At 45.0% G+C, this 21,206-nt stretch overlaps 1 protein-coding gene across 1 annotated transcript in view; it reads right to left on the bottom strand.

Moving 5' to 3' along the window:
- Window positions 1-15,317, bottom strand: part of LOC124719658 (putative sodium-dependent multivitamin transporter) — an 80,194-nt gene extending 64,877 nt beyond the window's left edge. Inside the window, exons 1-2 of the mRNA XM_047244870.1 lie at window positions 15,291-15,317; window positions 5,057-5,278 (exon numbers count right to left, since the gene is read on the bottom strand). Coding sequence (XP_047100826.1) covers window positions 5,057-5,278; window positions 15,291-15,317 — 249 coding nt within the window. The remainder of the gene's footprint in view (window positions 1-5,056; window positions 5,279-15,290) is intronic.
- Window positions 15,318-21,206: the final 5,889 nt, after the last annotated feature.

Raw genomic sequence — 21,206 nt, 5'->3', positions numbered from 1 at the left:
CATGAAAGGGAAGCATTGGTTGGGAAGGGAGTGAGACAGGGTTGTAGCCTCTCCCCGATGTTATTCAATCTGTATATTGAGCAACCAGTAAAGAAAACAAAACAAAAGTTCGGAGTAGGTATTAAAATCCATGGAGAAGAAATAAAAACTTTGAGGTTCGCCAATGACATTGTAATTCTGTCAGAGACAGCAAAGGACTTGGAAGAGCAGTTGAACGGAATGGATAGTGTCTTGAAAGGAGGATACAAGATGAACATCAACAAAAGCAAAACGAGGATAATGGAATGTAGTCGAGTTAACTTGAGTGATGCTGAGGGAATTAGATTAGGAAATGACACGCTTAAAGTAGTAAATGAGCTTTGCTACTTGGGGAGAGCAAAATAACTGATGATGGTCCTAGTAGAGAGGATATAAAATGTAGACTGGCAATGGCAAGGAAAGCGTTTCTGAAGAAGGGAAATTTGTTAACATCGAGTATCGATTTGAGTGTCAGGAAGACGTTTCTGAAAGTATTTGTAGGGAGTGTAGCCATGTATGGAAGTGAGCAAACAGTAGTCTCTTCTGCTTGTGTTATTCAGTGATCTTCTGTGCACAGGTCATCTTGTATGGGTACACATGGAGGTCACTTTTAAGAATGCGTTGAACAGAGCGTCTGGATATTCTCAGTTGCACTGCTGCCTTTCTACACGATTTCCCGGGAGTTCTCTGTACAGCAACTAGTACCGCTTCAATATTCTCCGGTGAACAAACAGGCTCACGACGAGGTCGCTTCGCTTCCAATACTGTTCCTTCCTGTACAAATTTATCGTACAACCTGTGGATGGTCTTCTTGCAAGGGACCGATCGTCTGTTAAACTGCTGTCGAAAACACCTCTGAGTCGCAACAAGACTTTTCGTTTCACGAAAAAGTAACACAATTGCCGATCGTTGCTGTGTCGTCAGTCTTCCATTGTCAGCCATTGCTGCTTACTAGTCTCCTAGCGGCAATATCGTGAATTACACGTCATTCCGTAATTAATTTGTTTTTCCAAGCTGGTACTGCTGTAGAGATCCCAGCGGGATATCTATTGTGCGTCGTAAATTGTGAAAGAAACTATTGGTAACACATTTCGTGCGCCACCCTGTATCAAATTTTTTCAGCTATTACTTTTCAAGAAACCAGGTAAGCATTGCATAATGGCCGGCACACCGGCTATAAGCACAGGTACCAGCACTTAGCGAGCAGTAGGGGAGAGTGGGGCAGTCTGAACCACGGGGCACAATGAATCACGTAGCATAATTTCAGTATAAGGTGGTAAATTATTTTTTCCTCTGTGCATATGTTGTCAGTACTGCTCTACCAACTGACACTTGTTTTCTGCAGTATCTAGTTCCCGCCATTAGTGTTGTAGTGGTGATATGTTAGTTTCGCGACAGTGAAATAATTTTTGGGGACATAGATTGAATTTTGTTCACTCCTTTGTCACCAAATTTTAGACAAAGTAAGTCATTGTAGCAATATCAATACTGTATTTTAATGATATAGATCTTCAAATATTAACAATGCTCATACATAACCTCACATAAGCCTTGTTTGAAATATGTACTGTTGGAGCACATTGAACCAAGCTCTCCCAGGGCACAATGAGCCATGGTTCGTTGTGCCGCAGGAATCTTTTAAGTGTCCAATACAAGCACTCTGTCTTTGTTTCCTTAGCATGGGTAAAACATATGTGTAGGAATTTAAGGCTTTTAAATCACAGACGTTCAGCAGTCCTGTTTTATATTATCAGGTTTGAAGATGATTCTTTCATATCGCAGGAAGACGAACAGAGGTAACACTGACCATTACGTTATGCAAGAAGCTGTACGCGATGTTCTTAATAAGGGCATGGCAGTTCACCAAGCAGCTAAATCTCATTTAATACCTTACCCAATTCTTCATTGATATGTTCAAGGCATTAAATGTGGTTCCAGAGAAAGATTGACACCAAACTGTGACAATTGTAAGGTATTTTCTGTGGAGCAGGAGAAAAAATTAGGTAAAGGATGAAGGTTTTGTTCCAGATAGCAACATACTTTATGTGCTCCTACGACCTGCTACTGATGGTGTGACAAAGAGACAAAAATCATATTTCAAATCTGGAATCAGCTTCGAGTCCACTGATGTTCGGTAATTGCAAAATAAATAACATGATTGTAACAGATGTAATTATATGATTCACACATGGAATATATGTACACATTATGTTTTAAGTATATTTACACTTACTTTGTATGCTAAATAGGCTCTTTCAATTAACCTGTTTAATGTGGTTCATTGTACCGCACATGTGGGGCACAATGAACCATTTACCAAATTTTCTTCAAAGGCCTGCAGCTAAAAAACAATTAATGACAATGCAATCATATAACGCCATTTGCTACTTGAATGATTGAACTGTAACAACTGTAAATCACAACTGTGTAATAAAATTATTGGATGAGTAACATGGAGAAATATTTTTTATGGTTCAATGTGCCCCACTCTCCCCTACAGCTGAAACAAAAGCTGCCCTCAGCACAGAATGTAGAGAGCACGTCTGTGGCAGTGGGAGGATTGATGGTCGGCACTGCACACGTGGGTGGAGAGCTGAATGGTTACCTGTGTAGTATCCCTTTTGCAATATTCACCATTATCGAGGTGAAACATAAATAAAAATGACTGTATGTGACTAAAAATCAATTGCAAACATTGATTTATCATTGATTTGACTGTAAAAATATACAATATATATCGATAAATGCAGAAAAGACATTATTTTTAGTGTATGAGCTTATAATGTGTAGGTAATTAAAACAAGTATTATCATCTCTGTAAGAGTATAAAACACAATGCAATGTTCATTCTTCTGTCTAGTCTGTTTTGTTCTGTTCGCTCTGGTGTTAGCTGGAATAAGGCACGCAAGCTGTTCTTCTGCGCTAGCATTTGTTTCTGTCGTAACCTAATTGCAAATATTTAATGGTGTAAACTGTGTCCTAGTAAGAATATATTAGTATAAAGTGATCTCCGTGTGTTATTTCAAGAACCTACGCCACATTTATCTTATGAAAAGAATATCTAATGAAAATTATTTAGCATGTTTCCAGCTGCTGCAGAGCGAGTAACAGTGATCTCTGATTGTTAACAATTAGCCGCCATTACGCGGTACATTTAAAAATATTTTTTTACAGCACAATGTCTGATAGCCGGAGCGGAAGAAATTATGTAAAAATATTCAGTGAGATTAACTGAAGTATTCCAGTGAAATAATTTTATTAAAACTTGTCCATTTTCTGTGATAGTGAACTGGAGCTGAGTAATACTACGCTATTGCATTTACAGTAATTTGTAGGGAGCCTGGCGCTCGATAAAACCAGATATAATACGTAATTGGCAACCTACGAAATTCATTATTTTGCTTATTATATCTCTTTTGTATTTTTTTGAAAGCTAAAAGTAAAAACTAACTCCACTGAAAATCAGTAACAGATCACGATAAATCAAAGGACAAACAAATTTACCAGGAGAGTGTTTCCTCAAAATAAATCATCATCATCATCATCATCATCATCATTTAAGACTGATTATGCCTCTCAGCGTTCAGTCTGGAGCATAGCCCCCCTTATACAGTTCCTCCATGATCCCCTATTCAGTGCTAACATTGGTGCCTCTTCTGATGTTAAACCTATTACTTCAAAATCATTCTTAACCGAATCCAGGTACCTTCTCCTCGGTCTGCCCCGACTCCTCCTACCCTCTACTGCTGAATCCATGAGTCTCTTGGGTAACCTTGCTTCTCCCATGCGTGTAACATGACCCCACCATCTAAGCCTGTTCGCCCTGACTGCTACATCTATAGAGTTCATTCCCAGTTTTTCTTTGATTTCCTCATTGTGGACACCCTCCTGCCATTGTTCCCATCTACTAGTACCTGCAATCATCCTAGCTACTTTCATATCCGTAACCTCAACCTTGTTGATAAGGTAACCTGAATCCACCCAGCTTTCGCTCCCATACAACAAAGTTGGTCGAAAGATTGAACGGTGCACAGATAACTTAGTCTCGGTACTGACTTCCTTCTTGCAGAAGAGAGTAGATCGTAGCTGAGCGCTCACTGCATTAGCTTTGCTACACCTCGCTTCCAGTTCTTTCACTATGTTGCCATCCTGTGAGAATATGCATCCTAAGTACTTGAACCGTCCACCTGTTCTAACTTTGTTCCTCCTATTTGGCACTCAATCCGTTTATATTTCTTTCCCACTGACATTACTTTCGTTTTGGAGATGCTAATCTTCATACCATAGTCCTTACATTTCTGATCTAGCTCTGAAATATTACTTTGCAAACTTTCAATCGAGTCTGCCATCACAACTAAGTCATCCGCATATGCAAGACTGCTTATTTTGTGTTCACATATCTTAATCTCACCCAGCCAGTCTATTGTTTTCAACATATGATCCATAAATAATATGAACAACAGTGGAGACAGGTTGCAGCCTTGTCTTACCCCTGAAACTACTCTGAACCATGAACTCAATTTACCGTCAACTCTAACTGCTGCCTTACTATCCATGTAAAGACCTTTAATTGCTTGCAAAAGTTTGCCTCCTATTCCATAATCTTGTAGAACAGACAATAACTTCCTCCTAGGAACCCGGTCATATGCCTTTTCTAGATCTATAAAGCATAGATACAATTCCCTGTTCCACTCATAACACTTTTCCATTATTTGCCGTAAGCTAAAGATCTGGCCCTGACAACCTCTGAGAGGCCTAAACCCACACTGATTTTCATCCAATTGGTCCTCAACTAATACTCGCACTTTCCTTTCAACAATATCTGCAAAGATTTTACCCACAACGCTGATTAAAGAGATACCTCTGTAGTTGTTACAATCTTTTCTGTTTCCATGTTTAAAGATTGGTGTGATTACTGCTTTTGTCCAATCTGATGGAACCTGTCCTGACTCCCAGGCCATTTCAATTATCCTGTGTAGCCATTTAAGACCTGACATTCCACTGTAGTTACATTATTTTTTTTTAAGAGATATAATACCTGGTAGGCGCTGGCAGCCTGGAGGCGGAAGAAGACGGGCAGGAAGAGGTAGGCAGCCACAGGGGTGACCAGCCCGTAGCCCAGGTTGATGGCGATGAACTGTGCGCCGTACACGAAGTTCTCGGAGCTGACGCCGAGCAGCGTGATGGCCGACATGAAGCTGGCCATGAGCGAGAAGGCGACGGGCCCCGCCCCCAAGCTGCGGTCGCCCAGCAGGTACTCCTGCACACACACACACACACCCGGCAGCGGCTCAAAACTTGGAGACAGTCAAGTGCTATCAGCTGCCACAGGCTAATGGGGCCAGCAGATCCCTAGCTGGAGGGAGCTTTCTTCCTCCGCTCAATGGTTCAAATGGCTCTGACCACTATGGGACTTAACATCTACATCTACATACATATTCCGCAATCAGCTATGGTGCGTGGCGGAGGGTACCTCGTACCACAACTACGACGTTGGTGGCTGCAGTCGAAACAAAGATTCGTGAGGACAGAAGATTCACAATTTCCACTCTTTCTTTGGAATTTCCACAAGTTTCGAGATCGGTTTTGTACAAAATTGTGTCTGAAAACCTAAACTTTAAGAAACTGTGTTCTCGGTGGGTACCCAGACTCCTCACAGACGACCACAAAGGGAAGGGATTTGCCACTTCATTGGACTTTTTGATTCGTTACGAGGAAGAAGGAGATGACATGTCGAGTCAAATTGTCACTGGAGATGAAACGTGGGTATCCCGTATCACTCCCGAAAGCGAGCGACAATCGATGGAATGGCGACACACAACCTCACCCGTCAAGGTCAAAGCCAAACAGACGCTGTCAAAGCGCAAGATTATGGCAACTGTGTTCTGGGACCGGGCCGTTTTTTATTTTTAAAAAAAGATACAAATACTTTTGTAAAAAAATTTTTGTTTTCTGATTCTACACGCTTTTACCTATTTTTCTACATAGTTGCCTTGTTTATTTCAGCACTTGTCATACAGTACAACTAAGTTTTTAATTCCCTCTTCAAAGAATTCGGCCGCCCGCTCCGGCAGCCAAGAGTTCACGGCCGCTTTCACTTCATCGTCGTCGTTGAAGCGCTGCCCGCCAAGATGGTGTTTCAGGTACCGGAAAAGGTGAAAATCGCTAGGAGCGAGGTCGGGGCTGTACGGTGCATCGTCCAAAACTTCCCAGCCAAAAGAATCAATCAAATCCCGAGTCTTTTGAGAGGTGTGAGGCCTAGCGTTATTGTGCAGGAGCAAAACTCCTTTTGTCAGCATGCTGCGCCTTTTGTTTTGAATTGCTTGGTGGAGCTTCTTTAGAGTTGCACAGTAGGCATCTGAGTCGATTGTCGTTCCTCGTGGCATAAAGTCCACTAGCAAAACACCGCGCTGGTCCCAGAACACAGGTGCCATAATCTTACGCTTTGACAGCGTCTGTTTGGCTTTGACCTTGACGGGTGAGGTTGTGTGTCGCCATTCCATCGATTGTCGCTCGCTTTCGGGAGTGATACGGGATACCCATGTTTCATCTCCAGTGACAATTTGACTCGACATGTCATCCCCTTCTTCCTCGTAACGAATCAAAAAGTCCAATGAAGTGGCAAATGCCTTCCCTTTGTGATCGTCTGTGAGGAGTCTGGGTACCCACCGAGAACACAGTTTCTTATATTTTAGGTTTTCAGACACAATTTTGTACAAAACCGATCTTGAAACTTGTGGAAATTCCAAAGAAAGAGTGGAAATTGTGAATCTTCTGTCCTCACGAATCGTTGTTTAGACTGCAGCCACCAAATCGTCAGTGATCACAGAGGGCCGGCCTGAGCGTTCTTCGTCACGGACGTTTTGACGGCCATTTTTGAACTCTCTAACCCATTGACGCACTTTACCTTCACTCATTGCATTCGAGCCGTAAACTTCTGTTAACTGACGACGAATTTCTGCAGGCGATACGTTTCTCGCGGTCAAAAAACGTATCACTGACCGTATCTCACACGCGGCTGGCGATTCAATAATCGTAAACATTGTAAAGTAGCACAGCGGTGCGTACACGTCAGCTACAGAGCTGCAACTTGCATCAGTGTGAACGGGAAGGATGCCGGCAAGTGGCGCGGTCGCTTGTTGCGGCGTCCGCGCGAACTACGGGACTATACGCGCGAACGGCCCTTACTTAAAAAACAACCCTCGTAGCATCTTCTCTCCCTGTTCCACTCCCAAACAGAACGAGGGAAAAATGACTGCCTATATGCCTGTGTACGAGCCCTAATCTCTCTTATCTTTGTGGTCTTTCCGCGAAATATAGGTTGACAGCAGTAAAACTGTACTGCAGTCAGCCTCAAATGGTGGTCCTCTAAATTTCCTCCAGAGACTCCCACCCGAGCATTTCCGTAACACTCGCGTGATGATCAAACCTACCAGTAACAAATCAAGCAGCCCGCCTCTGAATTGCTTCTATGTCCTACCTCAATCCGACCTGATAAGGGTCCCAAACGCTCGATCAGTGCTCAAGAATAGGTCGTATCAGTATTTTATAAGCGGTCTCCTTTACAGATGAACCACATCTTCTCAAAATTCTACCAATGAACCGAAGACGACACGCTTGTCCTACTTCATATCGCTCTGCAATGTTATGCTCAAATATTTAATCGATGTGACTGTGTCGAGCGTTACACTACTAATGGAGTATTCAATCATTACAGGATTCTTTTTCCTATTCATCTGCATTAATTTACATTCATCTATATTTAGAGTTAGCTGCCATTCTTTACACCAATCACAAATCCTGTCCAAGTCATCTCGTATCCTCCTACAGTCACTCAATGACGACACCTTCCCGTACACCACAGCATTATCAGGAAACAGCCGCACATTGCTATCCACCCTATCCAAAAGATCATTTATGTAGACAGAAAACAACAGCGGACCTACCACACTTCCCTGGGGCACTCCAGATGATACCCTCACCTCTGATGAACACTCACCATCGAGGACAACGTACTGGGTTCTATTACTTAAGAAGTCTTCAAGCCACACACATATTTGGGAACCAATCCCATATGCTCGTACCTTAGTTAGGAGTCTGCAGTGGAGCACTGAGTCAAACGCTTTCCATCTGAGGTCATCAGTCCCCTAGAACTTAGAACTACTTAAACCTAACTAACCTAAGGACAGCACACACATCCATGCACGAGGCAGGATTCGAAACTGTACCGTAGCAGCAGCACGGTTCTGGACTGAAGTGCCTAGATTAGATTAGTACTCGTTCCATACGTCATGAATACGACACTTCGTAATGATGTGGAACGTGTTAGGTTAACAAAAGGTGTCTATGCCAGATATTACAATACACAAAATATTACATGACACTCAATATTTTTAAATTTTTTTTGTGGGTGTTGGGGAAATTGCCCACTTACTATATCCAAAAATTCATCTAATGAGTAGAAGGAGTTACCATTCAGAAATTCTTTTAATTTCCTTTGAAGTGCTATATGGCTATCTGTCAGACTTTTGATGCTATTAGGTAAGTGACTAAAGACTTTTGTGGCAGCATAATTTACCCCCTTCTGAGCCAAAGTTAGATTTAACCTTGAGTAGTGAAGATCATCCTTTCTCCTAGTGATGTAGCCATGTACTTTTGAATTCGTTCGGATTGCTAATAACAAATTTCATAAGTGAATACATATATTGTGAGGCTACAGTGAAGATCCCTGGCTCTTTAAATAAGTGTCTGCAGGATGATCTTGGATAAGCTCCAGCAATTATTCTGATTACACACTTTTGTGCAATGAATACTCTTTTACTCAACGATGAGTTAATCCAGAATATGATGCCATATGAAAGCAGAGAATGAAAATGGGCGTGGTAAGCTACACTCCTGGAAATGGAAAAAAGAACACATTGACACCGGTGTGTCAGACCCACCATACTTGCTCCAGACACTGCGAGAGGGCTGTACAAGCAATGATCACACGCACGGCACAGCGGACACACCAGGAACCGCGGTGTTGGCCGTCGAATGGCGCTAGCTGCGCAGCATTTGTGCACCGCCGCCGTCAGTGTCAGCCAGTTTGCCGTGTCATACGGAGCTCAATCGCAGTCTTCAACACTGGTAGCATGCCGCGACAGCGTGGACGTGAACCGTATGTGCAGTTGACGGACTTTGAGCGAGGGCGTATAGTGGGCATGCGGGAGGCCGGGTGGACGTACCGCCGAATTGCTCAACACGTGGGGCGTGAAGTCTCCACAGTACATCGATGTTGTCGCCAGTGGTCGGCGGAAGGTGCACGTGCCCGTCGACCTGGGACCGGACCGCAGCGACGCACGGATGCACGCCAAGACCGTAGGATCCTACGCAGTGCCGTAGGGGACCGCACCGCCACTTCCCAGCAAATTAGGGACACTGTTGCTCATGGGGTATCGGCGAGGACCATTCGCAACCGTCTCCATGAAGCTGGGCTACGGTCCCGCACACCGTTAGGCCGTCTTCCGCTCACGCCCCAACATCGTGCAGCCCGTCTCCAGTGGTCTCGCGACAGGCGTGAATGGAGGGACGAATGGAGACGTGTCGTCTTCAGCGATGAGAGTCGCTTCTGCCTTGGTGCCAATGATGGTCGTATGCGTGTTTGGCGCCGTGCAGGTGAGCGCCACAATCAGGACTGCATACGACCGAGGCACACAGGGCCAACACCCGGCATCATGGTGTGGGGAGCGATCTCCTACACTGGCCGTACACCACTGGTGATCGTCGAGGGGACACTGAATAGTGCACGGTACATCCAAACCGTCATCGAACCCATCGTTCTACCATTCCTAGACCGGCAAGGGAACTTGCTGTTCCAACAGGACAATGCACGTGCGCATGTATCCCCTGCCACCCAACGTGCTCTAGAAGGTGTAAGTCCACTACCCTGGCCAGCAAGATCTCCGGATCTGTCTCCCATTGAGCATGTTTGGGACTGGATGAAGAGTCGTCTCACGCGGTCTGCACGTCCAGCACGAACGCTGGTCCAACTGAGGTCCGAGGTGGAAATGGCATGGCAAGTCGTTCCACAGGACTACATCCAGCATCTCTACGATCGTCTCCATGGGAGAATAGCAGCCTGCATTGCTGCGAAAGGTGGATATACACTGTACTAGTGCCGACATTGTGCATGCTCTGTTGCCTGTGTCTATGTGCCTGTGGTTCTGTCAGTGTGATCATGTGATGTATCTGAGCCCAGGAATGTGTCAACAAAGTTTCCCCTTCCTGGGACAATGAATTCACGGTGTTCTTATTTCAATTTCCAGGAGTGTACTTTACTCAGATGTATATCTCCAAAATTTGCAATGACCCTAATAGCATAAGTAGCTGAACTCAAACTTTTCAGCAGATCCTCAGTGTGTTTTTTCCAGTTCAACCCCTCATCAATGCATACACCTAGAAATTTTGAATATTCTACCTTAGCTACTGATTTATTGATCGAATGGTCTCATTCCATTCACTGTGTGCAACTGTATATACTGTGTTTTGTCAAAGTTTAATGACAGCCCATTTGCAGAGAACCACTTAATGATTTTCTGATAAACATCGTTTACAATTTCACGAGTTAATTCTTGTCTGTTGGGTGTGATAGCTATACTTGTATCATCGGCAAGAAGTACCAACTTTGCATCTTCGTGAATATAGAATGGCAAGTCATTAATATATATTAAGAACAGCAGAGGACCCAAGACCAATCCTTGTGGCACCACCCCATTCTTGATTGTTCCCCAGTTTGAAAAATCTCCAGTTTTTTGCATATTATGTGAACTGTTTATTTCAACTTTCTGCATTCTTCCAGTTAGGTATGATTTAAACCATTTGAGCAGTGTCCCATTCATACCACAGTATTTGAGCTTATCTGGAAGTATTCCATGATGTAGACAATCAAAAGCCTTTGATAGATCACAAAAAATCCCAACGGGTGACTTCCGGTTACTCAGAGCATTTAATATTTCATTAGTGAAAGTATATATAGCATTTTCCGTTGAAAAACCCTTCTCGAAACCAAACTGACATTTCGTTAAAACCTTATTTTTACAAAGGTGTGAAGCTACTCTACAATACATTACTTTTTCAAGAATTTCGGATAAGGCAGTCAGAAGAGAGATTGGGCGGTAGTTGTTGACATCAGACGTATCCCGTTTTTTATGCTCTGGTTTAACAATGGCACACTTCAGCCTCTCTGGGAAAATACCCTGCTTCAGAGAGCTATTACATATGTGGCTAAGAATCCCACTTATTTCTTGAGAACAAGCTTTTATTATGCTGCTGGAAATGCCATAAATTCCATATCCCATCTATATTATTTTTACAAAGGTGTGAAGCTACTCTACAATACGTTACTTTTTCATTACTTTTATTCTTGAGAGAGTTCATCATCTTCCTAATTTCAGAAGGAGAGCCTAGAAGCGCTCGGCTACCGCGGCCGGCTCCTCCGCTCAATATTCCACTTCCTCAGTGTGTGTGAGTTGTGTGGCTGTCGAGTGTAGACCACTTTCAGCCTCTCCTAATAATGCATCACTTTATTCTCGAATCAGAATCGTAAAATTTACAGTAGCCATACACATCAATAAATATGTACATATGTATACACAAATTGTATTTATATTACATGTGCCCAGTACTTTGCAACCTCCAAGGCACTTGGAGTGGCTTGCAGGAGATCAATCTTCGTGCAGGATTTAGGGCACAAAAGGCACTGGAGCATGTGGCTTGTGGTTTGTCCTTGTCCACAATCACAGGACGTATCTTCTGTTATGAAGCCCCATCTCTTCAGGCTGTCTCTGGATCGTCCAACTCCTGATCGTAATCTGTTTAAAGATTTCCACACCAGCCAGCTCTCGTTGTGTCCAGCTGGTAGTTCTTCAGCTTCTGGCGTCTGCAGGTGAGGCGTCGACTTCTTCCATAACTCCAGCCTTGCCTTCTCTGGTGAAATGGTGAGCTTCTCGGATATCCTCAGGAAGCTCTTTCGCGATCTCAGCCGTTGCTGTGGTGGATTATGTCCGTGCAGTGGATGGGTACTGCCCTGTTCCACTTTCAGTCTCTCCTTGTTTGCAGCTACTGTTCTGCTATCCATGGTGGATACTGGGTGTCAGGTTTCTCTGGCAGCTGATCCTTTCACACTAGAAACATCATCTTGGTCCTTTTCAGGATCACAGTTGACCATCATATCGATGAATGCATCACTGTACGAGGGTGGTCTGAAAAGTTCTCGGAATCACCACGAGAGGTCAGCACTAACGCAACGAGTTGTTCACGTGATATTCGTTGGAGTGCTGCCTGTAAACACGTGCCACGTCAGTGCTCTTGGAAGAGAGCTGTGGCGGTGACATTGCTCTGTTGATGTTCCCGCGTAGTGACTTGCGAAGGTGGAAAAAAATCTAGACTCCAGCAGTGGTTAAATTCTTCGTAAAGAAAGGTATGAAATCAAAGGATATTCATGCCGATATCCAGAATACACTGGGGGACTCTGCTTCTTCATATTCAAGTGTTGCCAAGTGGACAAATGAATTTAAATTTGGTCGGGAGAGCTTAGAAGATGATCCGCGCAGTGGTCGGCCACTATGTGTCACTACTCCAGAAATCACTGCAACATGGTCATTGCTCACACTTGCCACATGTCATATGAAAGGGGATATCATACCGGGTGATCAAAAAGTCAGTATAAATTTGAAAACTTCATAAACCACGGAATAATGTAGATAGATAAAAATTGACACACAAGCTTGGAATGACATGGGGTTTTATTACAACCACCCCATACTGCTCGACGCATTGTAATGGTACTTGAATTACGTAACCAATACGGCACCTCACCTCAACCTCTCGATACCAGCAATATTCTACTGTGTTTCTGTAAAATAGTTAACATATTTCTGTGGCAACATTCAGATTTGATTTCATTAATGTAGAGGTACTTTGATTCATCGATATGTTTATATTGCAATGATATTATTCTTGTGTGTATTCTTTCTTTGTCACTATGATCTTTGACGTACTTGTAACTCTGATTTTTGGGCACGTAAGCAGTTATTAGAGAGTCAAGTCTTGGTCGTCACGTTGAAAAGACGCAAATTGTAGTCAGTTTATGAAATGTGAACTTTAACAGTGAGGAAGATATTTTCAAATATCTTATATTGTGAAGTGATGTTGCAACAAAAGTAATAAAAAAGAAGTGTAACTTAAATTCGGAGTCCTGATTACTTTTTTACATCACCATTGTCTTAACTTGCAAAAGTTTAACCTTCAAGAATGGTTTGTGAAACACATCTATAAAACTTTTGAATATCGCATAATATCACCTAGGCCTCTTTGCATCCGAGCTTGGAATCATCATTATCTATATTTTCGACGATTGAGCCATGAGTTCACAACGAGACCAGTATGGGAAACACGAAAAGATGAGTGCCTAGTTTATCCATTATTTCAGGAAATGAATTTATTAACTGTGCTCTAATGACACCTGCCACATAATATAACTTTGTTGTTGTCTGTAAATGCAATATTTAGCAGCGTGAGCAACACTAAAATCATAATTTTTGACCGTTGTTGTGGTAGGGTTGTTAGAGCGCGAAGGATGTCTTGCGGGCGTCGTTTGATGATGATCGTGAGCTCAGCCGCCACTTTCGCATGCTTGGTCTCCCAGGTTCCCAGATCTCAGTCCGTGCGATTATTGGTTTTGGGGTCACAAGTGTATCGTGATCGACCGACATCTCTAGGGATGCTAAAAGACAACATCCGACGCCAATGCCTCACCATAACGCCGGACATGCTTTACAGTGCTGTTCACAACATTATTCCTCGACTACAGCTATTGCTGAGGAATGATGTTGGACATATTAAGCATTTCCTGTAAAGAACATCATCTTTGCTTTGTCTTACTTTGTTATGCTAATTATTGCTATTCTGATCAGATGAAGCGCCATCTGTCGGACATTTTTGAACTTTAGTATTTTTTTAGTTCTAATAAAACCCCATGCCATTCCAGCTAATTATTGCTATTCTGATCAGATGAAGCGCCATCTGTCGGACATTTTTGAACTTTAGTATTTTTTTAGTTCTAATAAAACCCCATGCCATTCCAAGCATGTGTGTCAATTTGTACCTCTCTATCTATATTATTCCGTGATTTATTCAGTTTTCAAATTTATACTGACTTTTTGATCACCCGGAATTTCAACAGAAGAATTAGAAATGAAACAATTATCTGCAAGATGGGTGCTGGGACTCCTGACACTGGATAGAAAACGCATGCCTTTGCCATGGCAAAATTACACTAATTAAGGTATGAATTGTTGTCACACCCACCTGATTCACCTGATATGGCTCCGTCAGACTTCCATTTCTGGGACTGACGATAACTGAAGAGAATCGTTCAACGTGGCGGAACTGCAACCCTTCTGCAAACTGCTGCAGATTGCAGTGCTGGGCCATCAACAAGTGCCAGCACGCCATTCGACGAAACATCATCGATATTGGCTTTCAGAGCCAGAGTCCCATTTGTGTACCCTCAATGACTGCACGACACAAAACTTTATGCCTCGCCTGGGCCCATCAACGCCGACATTGGACTGCTGATGACTGGGAACATGTCGCCTGGTCGGACGAGCCTCGTTCCAAATTGTGTGCAATGGATGGACGTATACAGGGACAACCTTGCAAATCCATGGGCCCTGCATGGTTAAGCTGGTGGTGGCTCTGTAATGGTGTGGGGCATGTGCAGTTGGAGTGATATGGTTTTCCTGATAGGTTTAGATACGACTCTGACAGGTGACACGTACGTAAACATCCTCTATGATCACCTGCATCCATTCATGTCCATTGTACATTCCGACGGACTTGGGCAGTCCCAGGAGGACAATTCAACACCCCACACGTCCGGAGTTGCTACAGAGTGGCTCCAGGAACATTCTTCTACCGCTGGCCACCAGTCTCCCCACACATGAACATTATTGAGCATATTTACGAGGCCGTGCAATGTACTGTTCAGAAGACATCTCCACCCCCTCGACTCTTACCGATTTACAGACAGCCCCGCAGGATTCACGGTGTCAGTTCCCTCTATACTACTTGAGATATTAGTCAGTTTCTTTGCTCTTCAGTGTATGAAGGAAGTTATGAAAGCAGATCGCTCTTAATGTAGTGGATATATGAGGGTGTTGCGGTGGTATATCAGTGGGTCGAACTGTTTCTCTTCTACGATACTTATAACCCGTCCAGGATGAACATACTCCATCATTCATCTCCTGAATCAGCATTGCTATACAGTTCCAGGTGTGGTGAGAGGGAGATTAGATTAGTTCATCCTGAATACAGAACATACAATGGAAGACTGGTACCTTTGAAAGGTTGGTCTTTAGTTATTAAAAAACGTCCTCACAAGTGAAGCTGCTTTCATCAGTAAGGATATGTGCGAGTACACAACATTTGAGAGAAACGTTTACATCTTTCTCCTCTAAAAAATGGTTCAAATGGGTCTGAGCACTATGGGACTTAACATCTGAGGTCATCAGTCCCCTAGAACTCAGAACTACTTAAACCTTACTAATCTAAGGACATCACATACATCCATGCCCGAGGCAGGATTCGAACCTGCGACTGTAGTGGTCGCGCGGTTCCAGACTGTAGCACCTAGAACCACTCGGCCATCCCGGCCGGCTCCTCTAAAAAGAACCGTTTAAAGCTCTGATTTATAAATAAGGAGACTGACTGTTCAAGCCTGTTGCTGTCCAAATGCTAGTATACGGAAATACATACCAGAAATCAGTTGCCGGCCGCGGTGGCCGTGCGGTTCTAGGCGCTTCAGTCCGGAACCGCGGGACTGCTATGGTCGCAGGTTCGAATCCTGTCTCGGGCATGGATGTGTGTGATGACCTTAGGTTAGTAAGGTTTAATTAGTTCTAAGTTCTAGGGGACTGATGACCTAAGATGTTAAGTCATAGTGCTCAGAGCCATTTGAACCAAGAAATCAGTACAGGAGTTATATGGCATGGCACACAACAGTTTTAATGGAATATTTGTTAATGGTGGGAGGGAGCACCACGCACAGTATCACTGTACTTAAATAGCACTGACTAACGTTTAGAGACTATGCAACACAATTTTGCAAATAATAATTTTTGTATGTTTTGAATTCTACATTCCTGGAAATGGAAAAAAGAACACATTGACACCGGTGTGTCAGACCCACCATACTTGCTCCGGACACTGCGAGAGGGCTGTACAAGCAATGATCACACGCACGGCACAGCGGACACACCAGGAACCGCGGTGTTGGCCGTCGAATGGCGCTAGCTGCGCAGCATTTGTGTACCGCCGCCGTCAGTGTCAGCCAGTTTGCCGTGGCATACGGAGCTCCATCGCAGTCTTTAACACTGGTACCATGCCGCGACAGCGTGGACGTGAACCGTATGTGCAGTTGACGGACTTTGAGCGAGGGCGTATAGTGGGCATGCGGGAGGCCGGGTGGACGTACCGCCGAATTGCTCAACACGTGGGGCGTGAGGTCTCCACAGTACATCGATGTTGTCGCCAGTGGTCGGCGGAAGGTGCACGTGCCCGTCGACCTGGGACCGGACCGCAGCGACGCACGGATGCACGCCAAGACCGTAGGATCCTACGCAGTGCCGTAGGGGACCGCACCGCCACTTCCCAGCAAATTAGGGACACTGTTGCTCCTGGGGTATCGGTGAGGACCATTCGCAACCGTCTCCATGAAGCTGGGCTTCGGACCCGCACACCGTTAGGCCGTCTTCCGCTCACGCCCCAACATCGTGCAGCCCGCCTCCAGTGGTGTCGCGACAGGCGTGAATGGAGGGACGAATGGAGACGTGTCGTCTTCAGCGATGAGAGTCGCTTCTGCCTTGGTGCCAATGATGGTCGTATGCGTGTTTGGCGCCGTGCAGGTGAGCGCCACAATCAGGACTGCATACGACCGAGGCACACAGGGCCAACACCCGGCATCATGGTGTGGGGAGCGATCTCCTACACTGGCCGTACACCACTGGTGATCGTCGAGGGGACACTGAATAGTGCACGGTACATCCAAACCGTCATCGAACCCATCGTTCTACCATTCCTAGACCGGCAAGGGAACTTGCTGTTCCAACAGGACAATGCACGTCCGCATGTATCCCGTGCCACCCAACGTGCTCTAGAAGGTGTAAGTCACCTACCCTGGCCAGCAAGATCTCCGGATCTATCCCCCATTGAGCATGTTTGGGACTGGATGAAGCATCGTCTCACGCGGTCTGCGCGTCCAGCACGAACTCTGGTCCAACTGAGGCGCCAGGTGGAAATGGCATGGCAAGCCGTTCCACAGGACTACATCCAGCATCTCTACGATCGTCTCCATGGGAGAATAGCAGCCTGCATTGCTGCGGAAGGTGAATATACACTGTACTAGTGCCGACATTGTGCATGCTCTGTTGCCTGTGTCTATGTGCCTGTGGTTCTGTCAGTGTGATCATGTGATGTGTCTGACCCCAGGAATGTGTCAATAAAGTTTCCCGTTCCTGGGACAATGAATTCACGGTGTTCTTATTTCAATTTCCAGGAGTGTACATTTACTGCATTCAACACCTGGTGGAGTAGGATACCACTTTGCATTGAACTCTCTTTGATCTCAGACTGATTGAGTGACCGAAATCACATCTCAATGTTCCTGCTGTCTTAAGCAAGACAGCACCACAGATCTACTCTCGCTCCACTGTAGCGTCTACCGCTGCCTGTTGACCACTTACATGCATGACACTTTGATACCTTGGGAATATGCTCTGTGATGACACTTCAGCTGTTAATTTGAACATAGCAGCACCAACCACTATGAGTTGGGTTGGGGTTGGGTTGTTTGGCGGAGGAGACCAGTCAGTGAGGTCATCGGCTTCATCGGATTAGGGAAGGACGGGGAAGGAAGTCGGCCGTGCCCTTTCAAAGGAACCATCCCGGCATTTGCCTGGAGCGATTTAGGGAAATCACGGAAAACCTAAATCAGAATGACCGGACCCGGGATTGAACCGTCGTCCTCCCGAATACGAGCCCAGTGTGCTAGCCACTGCGCCACCTCGCTAGGTTCATGAGTAACGTTGCACTAACACAGCTGCTGACGGAGACAGGAGTGGCAAGATAGAATGTGATCCACTTAACTGTCAACTGCCCCTATCACTATCTGAACGAGGTCATTGTCAGCTGCTATACCGACATCAACACGGTTGAAAATGCCCTGACAAGTTCGTGGCACCCTCCATCGGTAATGCTGGAATTCAGTATGGTGCTGGCCCACTTATGACGGTTTCCATACTCCCAGACATACGTTCAGTCATGTGCTGGAAGATTTCTTTGGGAATGGCATCCCACTCTTGACCGAGTGCTGCACTGAGGACAGGTATTGACGTCGGTCGCTGAGGGCTGGCACGAATTTGGGGTTCCAAAACATCCCAGAGGTGTTCTACAGGATTCAGGTCAGGATTCTGTGCAGACCAGTCCATTACAGTGATGTTATTGTCGAGTAACCGCTCCGCCAGAGGCCGTGTATTATGAATAGGTGCTCGATCGTGTTGAAAGATGCAATCGCCATCCCCGAATTGCTCTTGAGCAGTGGGAAGCGAGAAGGTGCTTAAGACATCAATGTGGGCCTGTGCTGTGATTTATTTATGTAATTTAATCATATGGCTAGGGCCCCCCACCCCATCGGTCAGACCGTTCGCCGGGTGCCGGTCTTTCAATTTGACGCCACTTCGGCAACCTGCAGTCGATGAGGACGATAGGATGATGATGATGATGAGCACAGCACAACACCCAGTCCGTTGGCGCAGAAAATTCCCCGACCCAGCCGGGAATCGAACCCGGGCCCAGAGGATCGACAATCCGTCACGCTGACCATTCAGCTACCGGGCGCGGACTGTGCTGTGACAGTGGCACGCAAAACAAGGTGTGCAAGCCCCCTCTATGAAAAACACGACCGCAGCATAACACCACCACCTCCGAATTTTACTGTTGGCACTACGCACGCTGGCAGATGACATTCACGGGCATTCTCCATACCCACACCCTGCCAGCGGATCGCCACATTCTTAACTTCCACTGTTCGATCGTCCAACGTTTACGCATTTTGGCATTTACTGGCGTGTTGTGTGGCTTATGAGCTGCCGCTCGACCGTGAATTCAAAGTTTTCTCACCTCCCAGATAACTTTCATATTACTTGCGGTGGATCCTAATGCAGTTTGGAGTTCCTGTGTGATGGTCTGGATAGATGTCTGCCTATTACACATTACGACCCTCTTCAACTTTCGGCGGTCTCTGTCAGTCAACAGACGAGGTCGGCCTGAACGGTTTTGTATTGTACGTGGCCCTTCGCGTTTCCACTTCACTATCGCATAGGAAACAGTGGACCTAGGTGTAGTGTTGGCAGAAAAGCCAACACTGTTTTTCTAGAGGAGGCCGAAATGCACGCGTTTAATTACACGCTGACTGGCGTGAGGCCTGAAACAGGACAATATCTTGAGAATTGCCAATAAAGTACGTAGATGATGTAATACTTAACTTTAATCCACAATTGCAGAACATCTCTCGTTACGGTACAGGCTTCACAATATCAATTATCAAATGCTATGGCGCCTTGCTAGGTCGTAGTAAATGTAGCTGAAGGCTATGCTAACTATCGTCTCTGCAAATGAGAGCGTATTTGTCAGTGAATCATTGCTATGAACGTCGGCTGTACAACTGGGGCGAGTGCTAGTACGTCTCTCTAGACCTGCCGTGTGGTGGCGCTCGGTCTGCTATCACTGACAGTGGCGACACGCGGGTCCGACATATACCAACGGACCGCGGCCGATTTAAAGGCTACCACCTAGCAAGTGTGGTGTCTGGCGGTGACACCACACTAGGGATGTTTAGGAGTGTGGAAGTCTCGCGTACAGACGTATGACACAAGTGACACCCAATCACCTGATCTCGTTCGAAGTCCGTGAGTTCCACGGAGCGCCCCATTCTGCTCTCTCACGATGTCTAATGACTACTGAGGTCGCTGATATGGAGTACCTGGCAGTAGGTAGCAGCACAATGCACCTAATATGAAAAACCTATGTTTTTTTTGGGGGGGGGAGGTGTCCGGATACTTTTGATCGCATAGTTTATGATGAGTAGAATACGCTCTTTGAAATTTTGAAGGAAACAGGAATAAAGTGCAAAGAGCGAATGTTAGATTATTAGTTGCGTGTTACAGACTGGTAGTCCGCCCCCCCCCCCCCCCCCCCCGGTAGCTGTCAATCCTCTGGACCCGGGTTCGATTCCCGGCTGGGTCGGAGAATTTATTCCGTCCAGGGACTGGGTGTTGTGCTGTCCTCATCATCATCCTATGATCCTCATGGAATGCAGGTCGCCGAAGTGGCGTCAAATTGAAAGATCGGCACCCGGCGAACGGTCTGCCCGACGGGAGGCCGTAGCCATACGATTAAATAAAACAGACTGGTACGTAATTTGAACGATTTTAATGATCAGCATTAAGACAATTAACATATTTGTTTCTCAGTCCTGTGCATGAAACACCACTTAAAAAACGAACCTTTTTTTTGGAGACCAAAAATTTTTTAAACCAAAGCTGGCCTATGGAACAGAAGGATTTTTCCAGGAGAAAGTGTTCTGAGTTAGATTTTGAACTTGCTTTGCTACGTGTCAGACCTTTATGTTATTGGGCAAATGATAAAAACATTTTGGAATTCCTTTCTGAGTCACTGAAAGCTTTAATAATGGGCGATTAAGATGCATTTTTTCTACTGTTAGTTGTTTCTTTTTTTTTTCTTTTTTTTCATGCGTCAGTTGGATAATAAGTCACTTTAGATTCACACCAAAAATTAATTTATGCATTTTAGAGCCCTTGTTCATTGGACTGTTTTTCGTGTTTTAGATCTCTGAACGTTTTTCAGTGGAATTCTGATTCACCATATTTGTCCCATGGGACATGCCTTTTGACTCATCCCGTAGCTGCAGTTAAAGTGCATAACTCTTTGAAGACATGCCTACAAGATAGCTGTGGATGAACACCATATATTGCTCTCACTGCTCGTTCTGCATAATCATTACCTTCTAAGTGAAGAGCTAATCCGGAAAAATATTCCATAAGAGTGGAAATATGCAGAATATATTAGGA

This window comes from Schistocerca piceifrons, chromosome 11 (assembly GCF_021461385.2).
Source record: "Schistocerca piceifrons isolate TAMUIC-IGC-003096 chromosome 11, iqSchPice1.1, whole genome shotgun sequence".
NCBI classification, from domain to species: domain Eukaryota; kingdom Metazoa; phylum Arthropoda; class Insecta; order Orthoptera; family Acrididae; genus Schistocerca; species Schistocerca piceifrons.
This window is presented reverse-complemented; position numbering and strand designations above follow the sequence as displayed.